The sequence below is a fragment of the Balaenoptera borealis genome (assembly GCF_965194805.1).
Source record: "Balaenoptera borealis genome assembly, chromosome: 10".
NCBI lineage: Eukaryota > Metazoa > Chordata > Mammalia > Artiodactyla > Balaenopteridae > Balaenoptera > Balaenoptera borealis.
The window spans coordinates 55,624,288-55,638,155 of NC_138874.1; the positions used below are offsets into that span (position 1 = coordinate 55,624,288).

General features: G+C 50.0%; 2 protein-coding genes across 12 annotated transcripts in view; one reads left to right on the plus strand and one right to left on the minus strand.

Moving 5' to 3' along the window:
- Positions 1-10,621, plus strand: part of MACROH2A2 (macroH2A.2 histone) — a gene marked incomplete at its 3' end in the record, with an annotated part of 59,665 nt that extends 49,044 nt beyond the window's left edge. For 2 of the 3 annotated variants that reach the window (XM_082407311.1, XM_082407313.1), the window contains 3 exons: positions 1,451-1,540; positions 8,476-8,650; positions 10,456-10,621. In XM_082407311.1, coding sequence (XP_082263437.1) covers positions 1,451-1,540; positions 8,476-8,650; positions 10,456-10,621 — 431 coding nt within the window. The remainder of the gene's footprint in view (positions 1-1,450; positions 1,541-8,475; positions 8,651-10,455) is intronic. The other variant, XM_082407312.1, reaches the window with a different exon arrangement.
- The window catches only part of AIFM2 (AIF family member 2), a 35,211-nt gene that overhangs the window by 7,574 nt on the left and 13,769 nt on the right, over positions 1-13,868 (minus strand). For 4 of the 9 annotated variants that reach the window (XM_082407305.1, XM_082407306.1, XM_082407300.1 and 1 more), the window contains exon 8: positions 13,441-13,641. In XM_082407305.1, the coding sequence (XP_082263431.1) occupies positions 13,441-13,641 (201 nt within the window). Of the gene's footprint in view, positions 1-10,791; positions 11,057-11,250; positions 13,042-13,440; positions 13,642-13,868 lie in introns of those variants that run through there. The other 5 variants (XM_082407308.1, XM_082407307.1, XM_082407302.1 and 2 more) reach the window with 3 other exon arrangements.

Sequence of the window (13,868 nt, forward strand, 5' to 3'; positions counted from 1 at the left end):
GGGTCTGAGGTTCTCTCTTAGTTCAGTGGTTCGGACTCAGAACCAGCTAGTGAACAAAGATTCCGCAAGCCGCATGGGGTGGCAAAAAAAAAAAGAGCAATAACAAAGTAAAAAATAAAATTAGACTAGGAAACTAACAGATATGTTAGAAAGAATATAAAAATTAAAATGTAGATGAATCAACAACCAGAAGGTACATCAGTACCACAATACTGAAAAAGAGGAGGAGGGAAAAGGAAGAAAAAAAAAGAGGGTGGGTGGGTAAAGGCCTTGGCTGTGGAGGGCGAGGCCTAAGCAAGATGTGAGTGGTGGGCAGGGCCTATGCTTAGGACTCACAGGGCTGGAAAAGACCCTGGGGTCTGTGGAGGGTGGGGCTTAGGCTCAAGGAATGGAAGGGGCCCAGGCGTGCCCCCCACCCCTGGTCTCAGAGGGCAGAGGACCTCACCTGGGAGCCCAGCAGGATTCCTGGGCTCGAGTGGGTGGGGCAAAGCCCTCCTCTCCTCTCCTGCTCTTGAGGTCTGGGAGGGCCCCTCCCACCTGCCTCTCCTGATCTCCCCGGCCTCCCTCCTATGCTCCTAGGACCCACGCAGCCTGGATGGGGCTTTGTGGAGGGGGGGAGCCGGCTTGGGAGCTCAGCAGGCTCCTGGCCTGAGTGCGCCAGGCGATCACCCTCCGCTACTCTCCAGCTCTTCCCAGAGAGTCCCTCCCGCCTGCCTCTCCTGATCTCCCCAGCCTCAGGGGCGCCGATCCTGTCTGGCCTCCACTTCTCCTTCCCCTCAGTCCCCCTGCGTCCTACCGGTTCACTTTGGGGTTCCTCCCATCTCCTTGGGAGTCAGAGTTCCCCGCCAGCGGCCAGCAGGTGCCCTAGTTGTGGGGAGACGCTAACTCCACGTCTTCCCTAACCACCATCTTGACTCCCCCTCCTTGAGTCATTTTTAAAATTTCTGATTTGGGAGTGAGGCATTCTTCATCTTCAGAGCTACTTCTTTTCCTCTCCCCTGTTCTGACAAAAGGTCCTGGACCTGCCTTAATAGCTTTTGCTGCTTGTGCTTTGTTTCACATTCCTCAAAAGCAAACCCCTTCGGATCTCCAGTAGACTTATAATGTGAAATACTTACAGAAACAACGTTGCCACATTTCCCAAATACTCTTTCAATCCAGCTGTGATTAACATTTTGGGGAAGTAACTCCTATGATACATTAGAAGCAATATTAAATAAAATAAAATATTAAATAATTCTTTAAAAAAAAAGAGTTTGCTAAAATCTAAGTCCCACTGGACAGAAGCCCAGGGACCCCTGTCACCAGTGACCACTGGCAAACAGGATTTCAATTGCAAAGTTTGATTCCTACTTTCTAAGCAATTTTTTTGAGACCTAATAAAACTCTGTCAGTGTAATTAATGACTGAAAAGAGCAACCACAATGGATTTCCATTGTTTCCTTCACAGGTAAGGCCTTGGAAAAGGCTGGGGGGAAAGAGTTCTTGGAAACAGTAAAGGAGCTTCGCAAGTCCCAGGGCCCTTTGGAAGTAGCTGAAGGTAAGTGTGGAATCAGGCCATGTTCCCTGCACAGCCTCACCACCTTCCCCTCCAGCATGACATGCTTCACGCACATTCAGTTTGCAGAGCAAAAGAGGCCATAACCAATCAGGAAGCTATTTTAGCATCTCTCAGATAATTTGAGCAGGCCTGCATAGATCATTTTGTACACTTTGGGGACTATAAAGTGTCTGGATAGTTCAAGCCAATTTGCATCCCAGCTCACCCCAAAATGGTCTAGAGCGATTGGGTAACTTTGTGTGTGTGTGGAAAATACACATGACAAAATTTACCATTGTAACCTTTAAACATTGTACAATATGGTGGCATTAAGTACACTCAGTGCTGTTCCTCCATCACCACTATCTAGTCCCAGAACTTTTTATCACCTTCTGTGGAAACCCCACACCCATCAAGTAGTCACGTCGTCCCTCCCCCAACCCCTGGCAACCACCAGTCTGCCTTCTCTTTTGATGGATTTGCCTCTTCTGGATATTTCATATAAGTGGAATCGTATAATATGTGATCTTCTGTGTCTGGCTTCTTTCACTTAAAATGTTTTCGAGGTTCATCCATGTTGTACCGTGTATCAGCACTTCATTCCTTTCTACGACTGAATACTATTCCATTTGTTTATCCATTCATCACTTGGGTTGTTTCCACCTTTGGCTATTGTGAATAGAGCTGCCCTGAACATTTGTGCACAGGTTTTTGTTTGAACACTGATTTTCAAGAATATTGGGTAACTTTTTGACAGGTGGGCCCAACTTCAGATCCGTGTCCCCCGCCCACCTCCAGGGACCATCTAGTCAGTGCCAAGTGCTGCCCTGGTGCTGGGGCTCCAAAGACAAATAAAACCCACTCCTGCCCTCAAGCACTGGACAGTCGAGGAGAGACAGACACCCAAGTGGGGCACAGAGAGGGAGCCATGCTCTCTGCTTGGGGGAGTTGGGGAGGCGCCAGGGAGGATATAAGACCTGTGTGTGAGAAGGCTCAGTCAGGAGCAGCAGGGAGAAAGGAATAGCGGCCAGAGATGAGCCTTGCCCTTGGGCTGTGCTAAGGGTCTGGATTTGACCCTATACAGATGAGAGTAGAAGCTGGGGACTGTGATGATCAGATTTGATTGCTAGAAAAGTAATGGGGCTTCCGGTCAAGAAAGAACATGAGTCCGCACTTTACAGTCTGCACATACCACTCCCCATACGATGATAGATAGAATTTCCTTTTTAAAATTTTAAGACAGAGCCACGCTGAAATATAAAATAAATATCCAGGACATCCCTGGCGGTCCAGTGGTTAAGATTCCGCACTCCCAATGCAGGGGGCACGGGTTCGGTCCCTGGTTAGGGAACTAAAATCCCACATGCTGCACGGTGTGGCAAAATAAATAAATAAATAAACATCCTTGTGGACAGAGAAGAGCTGCAGGCGGCAGCAGCAGGGGGACGTGGAAGCCGCGGGCTGGGCTCCAGGTCTGGTAACACGCAGAGCCATCAGGAGGTCAACTCCTACCTGCTGATGGGACCGGAGTCACCTCACGCTTGGAGGGGACCAGAGCCAGGCTCGCTGCTCAAAGCAAGGGCTGGATGCAACTCCCAAGCTCTTACAGGAAGCCAAGGCTCTGCCCGCCACCCAGGGCTATGGCTCGTGTGAAATCTGTTTTCTAGAATAGCAGAAGGGAGCAGAGAGCCCCTCTCCCAGGCCCAGGGCCACGTGGCTCACTGGCTCAGTGTCTGGATCTACCGCCTCCCTTATGTGACCATGAGACAGAGCCCTGAATCATCCTTGTAAGACAGGATCCTAACTGCGGGGGTCTTGCAAACTGCCTGATGGGGTGGGAAGGAGAGAAAAATAGCTTCTCTACATAGAGTGAGAGCCTCCAACACACTTCTAAACAGTTCCAGAGGCAGAAAATAGGAGGTAGAGAGGCAGTATGTAAAAAGATGAAGAGATACAAACTACTATGTGTGAAATAAATAAGCTACAAGGATATATTGTACAACACAGGGAATACAGCCAATATAGCCAATATTTTATAATAACTTTAAATGAAGTATAATCTATAAAAATTTTGAAGCACTATGTTACGCACCAGAAACTAATATGTTGTAAATCAACTATCCCTCAATTTAAAAAAAAAAAGATCATGGCTGAGAATTTTCCAGAATGAAACCCACGAGTCCTCAGGTTGAAAATATTGAGTATATTAAATCAAAATAAATCCAAAACCTGGCCCATCAGGAATTCCCTGGCAGTCCAGTGGTTAGGACTCCGTGCTTTCACTGCCGAGGGCTTGAGCTCAATCCCTAAGCAAGATCCTGAAAGCCATGCGGTGTGGCTAAACCAAAAACAAAACCAAAAAAAACCAAACAAAACCTGGCCCATCGTGGTGACATCTCTAAAGTTGAAAAATCAAGAGAAACCTGAAAAGCAACCCACCGAAAGGCAGAGCGTTTGTAAAAATGGTTCTCCTGACAGCCGACTTCTCATCAGCAACAAAGGATGCTTGGAGACAGAAAAGAAATATCTTCAAAGCACTGAGGGGAAAAACTGTCAACTAAGAAGTCCATGTATTACTTTGTTATTATTCAACAGGGAGGGTGAAAGATGCAGAATTACAGACATGCAAAAATTGAGAGTCAGAAGCCCTCAGGCTCTTGCTGAAAGGACCACAGAGGCCTCACTGGGAGAAACAGAAGTGAATCCAGAAGGAAGGAGAGGGCTGCAGGAAACAAGCATGTGCTAAGAAATCGGGGCATATCTGTCAGGTCTAAGTATCCATGGCCCTGGGGCCAAACAGTGGTAGCTCCCTGGGAAGAAGGGATTGGTGAGGGTGAATCTGTAAAAGGGGAGACAGTTCATCAGGGTCTAACACCATATTGCATTTAGTTTCAAAACACCATCAGTTGTAAGATATGCCCTTATTGTAAGAAAGAATAAATTTCCAAGGTGGAGTGTCCAGTAGGAGACCCCACACAAAGCCAGGACACACATAGTTTAAGAGCTAGCAAGACATGAACTACCATGCAGAAAGGGCAGCAAGTACCTTTTTTTTTTTAATTAATTAATTAATTTATTTATTTATTTATTTATTTATTTTTGGCTGTGTTAGGTCTTCATTGCTGGGCGCGGGCTTTCTCTAGTTGCGGCGAGCAGGGGCTACTCTTCCTTGCCGTGCGCAGGCTTCTCATTGCGGTGGCTTCTCTTGTTGTGGAGCACGGGCTCTAGGCGCGTGGGCTTCAGTAGTTGTGGCTCACGGGCTCTAGAGTGCAGGCTCAGTAGCTGTGGCGCACGGGCTTAGTTGCTCCGCGGCATGTGGGATCTTCCTGGACCAGGGCTCGAACCCATGTCCCCTGCATTGGCAGGTGGATTCTTAACCACTGTGCCACCAGGGAAGCCCCAAGTACCTGTTTTGACCTTGGCATTGGGTGGACCAAGGGGGAAAAAAAAACCTCACTAGGGAACTTGAACCACAAGCTGGTACTCCTGTGGATTTGCAGCCAAATCCAGTGCGGCCCAAAAACCTCAATCAGGAAAGTTAGTGGGACATGACCTGGGTATGGTAGGGTCCCCAGGTGACATAGAAGTAAATGCAACTTCCCTCTGGAAGAACTCATCTCAATCCAAGCCCACAACCATTGTAAAATGCATCCTGATTCCAGCCAGGAAGGTGGATGGGACAGGAGTGGGAGGTGGCGGTAGAAATGAAGCAGATGGGCCTGGAATGAGACAAGTCAGAGGAAACCGACAGGTGGTGCTGGCGACAGAGATGGAGAAAGGGGAATCAGGCTTCGGGAGTGAATGATGATTTTGTTGGGCACATGTTGGACCTGGGGCACCAGCAATGTCACTGGTAAGCAGTTGGTGAAAACTAAGGATGAAAATGGTTTGCAGATGGCTGTTTAAAAGCCAGGGCCAAGCACCTCGGGCAGCAGAGAGAAGAGCACCAGGCCTGGGCGGGCAGGGGGAAGAGGGGCTGTTGCAGGAACCTGAGACAGGAGGAAAAGCACAGTGTCACGGAGACCAAGGATTAGCAGCAGCAGCTTCCCAGCCGGACAAGGGGCCACCCTGCAGTCCCCTTTGCTGTGGTGACCCTGAGAAGGTGGGCTCGCCTGAGGAAAGGTTCTGGAGGCCCTTTGCAGCTGCACTGCCATCCCTCAGAGTATGGTCCTCACCAGGTGACATTACATCACATAAGGAGTATTACAGATGCTTCTACCAAATATCAGTGTCCCAAGCCCCGAGATCACTTGACCTTGACCTTGGCACCTCTAAAGAACACTATAAATTGTTACAACTACAAGCCAAGGCTTCCATTTCCAGTTGCCATGGAAATACTTTGTTTTAGGCTGATGTGCTATCATGGACTACCTTCAAAATCTAGTGTAAACAGCGGGCGTCAGAGGGATGAGAAGGCGTGCCATTTTTTTCCTGATTAAATGTTTGACTTAACATTGCCGTTAGTGGTATATTCCTCTTATTTAAAATGACTTTAGGGCTTCCCTGGTGGCACAGTGGTTAAGAATCCGCCTGCCAATGCAGGGGACACGGGTTCAAGCCCTGATCCAGGAAGATCCCACATGCCACGGAGCAACTAAGTCCATGCGCCACAACTACTGAGCCTGCGCTCTAGAGCCCGCGAGCCACAGCTGCTGAGCCCGCGTGCCGCAACTACTGAAGCCCGTGCGCCTAGACCCCGTGCTCCGCAACAAGAGAAGCCACTGCAATGAGAAGCCTGTGCACGGCAAGGAAGAGTAGCCCCTGCTCACCACAACTAGAGAAAGCCCACGTGCAGCAACAAAGACCCAATGCAGCCAAAAATAAAATAAATAAATTTATTAAAAAGAATTAAATGACTTTAACATTAAAAAGAATACCATTCAAGGGCTTCCCTGGTGGTCCAGTGGGTAGGACTCCACACTCCCAATCCATGGGGTCCGGGTTCGATCCCTGGTCAGGGAACTAGATCCCACATGCCGTAACTAAGACCCGGCACAGCCAAATAAATAAATAAATATTTTTTTTAAAAAAGAATACCATTCAGCTGGTAACATGATCATTACCCGGTGTGTAAAGAGCTGGAATCTCTCCAGCACATGAGAGCAGTAAGGGCCTCAGCGAATTTGCCCCAAACAGGCAGGGCCCATCCCCAGGGTACTGGGTCCCCTTGGACTACAAGGCCGACAGGGACATTCCGTTCCTGGTGTACAGACGTACAAGGTCGTAGAGTCAACCAGTCATGCCCACTGCCTCCTCAGTATTTATATTGACTGATTCCTTCACTCACTCATTCCCTAATCAGATGGTTGGCACCAGCTGGGCACTGGGAAGGCGAGGCGTTCACAGCCGTAGCTGATAGGCGGGGGATGCCCCTTGCATTTCTCTCCACCAACCCTGGCATGTGCAGTCATAGCCTCTCCAGCACTGTGGACGTCGCTAGGAAACACAGCTCATATACCGGGTGGGCATCATGTATTTCAAATAAGTCTTTCAAACCAACCCCACACACTGCCCTAAAACAGACACACACACATTTGTTACAAACACAGCCTGTAGCGGCCACAGCCTGCCCGAACTCCCCCAGGCTCCCAGAGCCTGGCCACTGCGGGAGGGTTGGGGACCTTTGCTATGCCCGGCTCCTTGAGTGGCACAGAGCCCCAGCTCCACAAGGTGGGCAGCTTAGGGGCAAGCAGCATGTGGGGTCAGAGAGTGGCCAGTGGGTCAGGCCCAACCCCTTCTCCAGGGATCAACGGCCACAGGGAGTTCCCTGGTGCTCCTCATTATCAGCTCTGTCACTGACGGGAAATAGGTTTGGGGGGGTAAAAAATAAAAGTAGGGAGTAGGAACTGAAATTATGAGACAAGGCAGGCATAATCCAATTTCATAACCCGTTGTGAACACCTGCTCCCTGTAGGCTCCTCAGGTATGTAGAGATGATCAAAAGGACAATCCCTGTCTGAGGATGTATACAACCCAGAAGATCGGTTCTAAATTTATGGAGGGTCCTCAAATCACCAAGCGCAACGCCTGCATCAGACCTACCAAGTCAGGATCTCAGACGGGGCAAGAGGGGAGGGCTTGTCCATTTTTAAAAAGCCGTTGCATTAGTTTCCAATCGCTGCCCTAACAAATGAGCACAAACTTGGTAGCATCAAACAACACAAGTGTATTGTCTTAGCGTTCTGGAGTCAGAAGTCCACAATGCGTCTTTTTTTTTTTTTTTATAACCTTTATTTTTTTAGGCAGTTTTTTTGTCTGTTTGTTTTGGCCGCGCTGCGCAGCTTGCAGGACCTTAGTTCCCCGAGCAGGGATTGAACCCACGCCCTCGGCGCAGTCCTAACCACTGGACCGCTAGGGAATTCCCCACAATGAGTCTTAAGAAGCCAAAATCAAGGTGCTGGCAGGGCTGGTTCCTTCTCAGAGCAGCCGTCCCTTGCCTGTTCCGGCTCCTAGGCTCCTGCATTCCTTGGCTCCTGGACGCATCACTCCAACCCCTGTTCCTTCATCACAGCGCCTCCTCCTACCTTTGACTTCCCTGCCTCCCTCCTATTAGGACCTGTGTGATTACACTTAGGGCTCAACTGGATAGTCCAGGGTAAACTTCTCATCTCACAATCCTTCACTTAATCACACCAGCAAAGTCCCTTTTGCCATGTAAGGAAACATTCACAATTTCCAGGGATCAGAGACGATTCCACTGTGTACCTTTGATTAGGAGTCACCTAACCTGTGGCCAGAAGGCAGACCATGTGAGAGTCTGTGACATGCTGTCACATCAGCTTTCAGTGTGTTTACCCAAAACTTGTGCAAACTGTCAAAAGCAAATCTGATACGGCTCCTACTCTCCTAAGAGGGACACAGGCGATTGAGCCTAACCCCCGGCTTAAGGTGAAGACGTAGGAAATAACCTGCGGCATTTCTCTCTCGTGTCCCAGCCGCTGTCAGCCAGTCCAGCGGACTTGCAGCCAAATTCGTCATCCACTGTCACATCCCTCAGTGGGGCTCCGACAAATGTGAAGAACAGCTTGAAGAGACCATCAAAAACTGCCTGTCGGCAGCAGAGGACAAGAAGCTGAAGTCGGTGGCGTTCCCGCCCTTCCCCAGCGGCAGGTAAGATGCTCTCCTCCAGGGGGGCGGCAAGGGTGCTGGGTCCGCTTGCCCAGCCTTCTCGCTGGGGACCAGCTGCTCCCCCACGTGGTCACATCCAGTCTGGCCATCCCAGAGGACGTGACCAAGGGCTGCCAGCACAGCCAAGCACGTTGACCAGGCGATAGAGCAAGAGACGCAGTTTCCATCCTTCACAATGCAGGGAGAAAGCCATTTCTGGGAGGAGCGGGAGGCAGAGTTCTCTTTTGGGAGCCTGCCGTGTTGAAAGCCCACGTTCCCACCAGCTATCCCAGTCTAGAGCACTGGATCTGAAACACCAGGCTCAAAGGCACTTGCTCCTCAAAGTGTGGTCCACAGACCAGCAGCAGAGAGCCCACGGGGTTAGGATGCCAATCACAGAATCCCCAGGGGATTCCGGTGCTGCTCTGGGGCTGGGAGAGCCTCGAGGCTGAGGCTGGAGAAGTGAAAGGCTCTCAGCAAGGGCTTGCTTTTAGGGGTTGGAGAAATGATTGCTCTAATTGCCACAGACCCCGACTGGGCATGGGAGCAGTATTTCAGGTAAATAATGAGGCTGTCTGTCCTCACGTGTAGCAGGGCCTCTCCCCTCACGCTCACAGCCAATGTGAGTTATTGCTTTAATTTTGAACATCCTTTCTCCTGAGAAGCCCCTCTGTAGCGCAGATATGATTTACACTCTGAAGACATTCTGTTAACAGCCGAGTCACAGGAAGGCGAAGAAGGAAGGAATAAGGCCTAGCTTCCGGCCGTAATCCTATCTCAACCTGAGCAGGCAGCGCTGGGTCTCCACAGCCTGGCCCGGAGGCACTGCGGGTTGAATTCTTTGCATAGCTGGGCCCACGTGCCGAGATGTTCTGGGCTGGGACGTGGCAGCTGAGTGAGAAGAATTCTTATTAGGCGGGCCAATCCTGGACCCGCCCAAGGGGCTTGGTGGCTGACCCCAAATGACCAGCGGTGTCACAATGGCTGCGTCCCTGGCGCACAGCTCCACCATGGCATCCTGGGGCTTGGGGCCCTGCCCAGAATCGTCACTGCTCAAATTACATTGGCACGTCCACACAGGTTAGCGAGAGGAACATGAAATGCATGAAACAGGAATTAATGAAGACGTACTTTTGAGCATACATTATTGCCCTTTAATAAACAATCTGTTTAGCATGTAAACCAGTTTTGAGGGAACTAATAAAACCTATATTGGCTTTTTTTTTTTTTTTTTTTTTGCCGCGCTGCGAGGTTTATGGGATCTTAGTTCCCTGACCAGGGATTGAACCCGCGCCCTCGGCAGTGAAAGCATGGAGTCCTAACCACTGGACCGCCAGGGAAGTCCCTATGTTGGCTTTTTTAAATGCTGAGTTGGTAGGTTTTTTTTGTTTGTTTGTTTGTTTTTGATTTTTATTTTATATTGGAGTATAGTTGATTAACAATGTTGTGTTAGCTGAGTTGGTAGCTTTTAAAGCTCAGCTGGACTTGAGTCAGGCCACATAGATTCAAACACAGGCCACCGCTCACCAGCCAGCCCTAAAACCATTGTGCCTCTCTGAGCCAATGTGGCATATGTGAAGTGGGGACAATGTCCCCTGTCTGTCCCCCTCCTGGGCTGTCCCTCTTCTGGGGTGAAAGGGGATCGTGCGTGGACCAGCCTGCACACGGTGAGACTCCGAGCGATAGGAACAAGGACCTGGTGCCAAGATGAGAAGGAACCACATTGCCCCTACCCCAGGCTGAGGGCAGAGTTACTCCATGGGTCCCAGGACCAAAGTGACGTCAGCTCTTCTCTTCCTTTGGCATAGAAACTGCTTCCCCAAACAGACGGCAGCCCAGGTGACCCTCAAAGCCATCTCGGCCCACTTCGACGACTCGAGCGCATCCTCGCTGAAGAACGTCTACTTCCTGCTCTTCGACAGCGAGAGCATCGGCATCTATGTGCAGGAGATGGCCAAGCTTGATGCCAAGTAGCTGCCCCGCGCCCACTGGTGGCCACCGCGCTCACCATCCGCAATCAGGAGGATCAAAGTCACAGGAGCGGGGTTTTATCTTTTAAAAGGAGAGAGGAAGGGTGACGGCAGGGGAGCGGAGGGCAGCTGAATGGGAAGCGGGTAGCAGAGGCTGCAGGAGCAGGTCCTGCCCACGGGAAGAGCCCTCTGCATTTTATATTCTCGTTAAAAAGAGCCTCAGTCTGTAATTAACCAGGTCTCCACCAGGGGTTTCTTTCCATGTGTTTTCTTCCTGTTGTTTTAGAACTTTTTTAAACAAACAGACTTCGTTTTAGATTTATAGCATTGACTTTTACACACTCACGTACACAAAATCCTTTCAAAATTCTTAAAATCTTCTGTTTCTCCTTTTTGCAAGGGAAGAGGGCAAAGAAGTGACTTGGGCTTTGTTGGCTGTCTGTATTCAGTGATGGAGAGAAGAAAATTAGAAAGGCATCTTACTGGTGCTTTTCTTTCTGTTTTAGTGCCCCTACCCTTACCCCTATAATATCTGTAACTACTCCTAGAAAGATTTTGCTTCAGGCTTTTTTTTGTTTTGTTTTTTTTTAAAGAAAAAGAAAATGAAAGGAAAAAAATAAAAGATCCAGTGTCTTTCTTACAACATACTCTTTTATTGTAACATTTTCCTCAGTTTGGAGAACTGTGTCCCTATGGGTGGAAACTTAAGAATGTTATAAATAGAACAAGGCCTATCACTATGGAGCTGAGACTCCCACCATGCTAGGCCCCAGGTCAGACAGCATGGAATGGCTTGTGTTTCTCAGGCAACAGGTCCCACTTCCAGAAGGGGAGCCTGGTTGGCTGTGGTCCACGGGAATGGAGGACTGGGTGAAGCCTCCCTGGGGGGCCATCCTTTGGGACAAAGGCACAGTCTCACTTAGGCCTGGGCAACAAAATGGAACAGACCTGGGCCACAGCCCAGACAGGACAGACCAAGAACCCTCGTGAGGCTGGTATCCTAAGAATTCTGGCCAAGTACCCAGAGGTTACCATTAAAAGTGGGCAGGGAGGGGTAGGGTGGGCCGGGGCAGGGCCTGAATTTATTCAGATGAACTCATAAACAACTTCTGCCTTAGAGATCTCGCCTATGTGGTCCAAAAGAGGTTTATCCTGATTAGAAGTCCTCTCCCAGACAGAGAAGTCATTTTTATACCTTAACATAATTGGTGGCAGGCATTATTGCCACATGGCTACGCCTCCAGATAAGTGACGTTGGGGTTGACCAAGAAACCAGAAGCACAAAACTACAAAGGTTCCCACAGCGTACCCCTGCCCCAGCATTGGCTGGAGTTTTGTCACTTACAAATTTGCCTAAGACAGTAGCCTGGAAGCACCCAGGGGTTCACCTACTGAAACCCCCTCTGCTCCCTGAATGTTAGCAGGATGGCGACCCACCCGACAGTCACGCTAGCTTGGCTGTCTTTCTTTAAACACCCCCAGCAGCTGGCAGGCCAGGTTTCTGTCTTAACCTGTTAGCTCTGTAAAAAAACTCACTCTCCATTAGGATGGACTCACCAGGAGGGAAATTTTATCTAACGCTTCTTAAATACAACCTATGGTATATAATCAGGATCTAAAAATAGAAATATAGAAAGATTCATGAAGATTGAAGACGGTAGGGACTAACAGTTTAAAATTAAGCTCCTATTAACAACCTGAGTGTTGCAGGATGTTATAGGCTTCCCCACCTCCTAATGTGATGGGAGAGGTTGGGATGTAGGTCATCCCTCCACCCCAGTCCCCCCTTCCTTAGCTGGTCTCCTTGTGCAGGCCCTCCTTCCTGCCCTTACAGACAGGGAGACCCTTCCTGCCACCAGGATACTGAGCTCTCGCCCCTACTCTGAGAGCTCTGAATGCCACACACCACGTGCACGCGCGCACACACACGCACACACACACACACACACACACACACATACAGAGGAGGCTGGGGTAGAGAAGGTGGGCTGTGCCCTCCCCAGGACCAAGTGAACTATTCAGCCAGCACAAGTGCAAGTAGACCTTTGAAACCCAGAAAGACTCCTTTAAGGGTGTCTTTTTTTTTTTAACACCAATATCTCTCTCTCCCAGTTTTTGGTTTTGTCTAAGCTGTGTTTCTGGTCAGTACATCACTGACATCTTACTCCAGGAAAAGAGCTTTTGCCCTTTGGCATTTGTCAAGCGGGTACCATTTGTCAAGAAATCTGATCAGCGGGCGGTGGCGGTACCTATCTCCCGCCCAGCCTCCCCATCAGGGTGGAGACTGCCGCATGGTTTTCCAGCTCGTGGAGACCAACAGGTCCCGGCTCTTGGCCAGCCGAACCATGAGCCGCCCCACGTAGAAGCCACTGATCTGGCCCACGCCGTCATTTCTCCCCATGGCCAGGAGGAACGTCAGCGAACCTGTGAAGCAGAGCCGTGGGCCAAACTAGAATCCTGCTCACCATCCATGGGCCTGCAACTCCCAGGGCACAAACCCTTCCCGGTGTCTTCAGTGTCAGGGCAGGGAAATGCGTAAGGCCTTCAGGAACGTGGGCAAGTCCCTGACATACTTTCCTAGAGCCCTGGGGGAGGTTTCTGTCCCCAGCTTTGAGAGTGTGTTCTAGCGGTCAGGCATCGTAAAGCCCACAAAGGCTTCACCGTTTCTAACCCCGACTCTCTTAAAACTGTGCCATGTGGGGAGGTTTCTGTCCCCAGCTTTGAGAGTGTGTTCTAGCGGTCAGGCATCGTAAAGCCCACAAAGGCTTCACCGTTTCTAACCCCGACTCTCTTAAAACTGTGCCGCGTGGGGAGCTTCCTGACCTGGCTTGTAGGCTTTGAGGGGCCTCTGTTTCATGGAGTTGACGATGTTGGCCACGGCGACATTGGCATGGAGGCTGGCGTGATAGGCCATCTTGGGCTCCCTCACATCGGCGCAGTCACCGATGGCGTAGATGTGGCTGTAGCCCTCCACCTGGAGGTACTCGTTCACTTTCAGAGCGCCATCGCTGGCCAGCTGATCACCTGCCAGAAAACCAGCCCGAAACCAAGATCCTGAGCCGCCTCAAGAAGTGGTCACCAGAACACAGTGAGGATGGGCTGTGGTGCTGGTCCAGCTACCCTCCAAAGGCACATCCTCAAGAGGCAAACCTCCTGTCCGGTTTATTTCTGCCTGAAGTCCCCCCCTCAGAACTCTTCCTGCAAAGGCGAGGTTACTATTTTGGGGTGGAAACTGGTCAGAAAGACCAGCA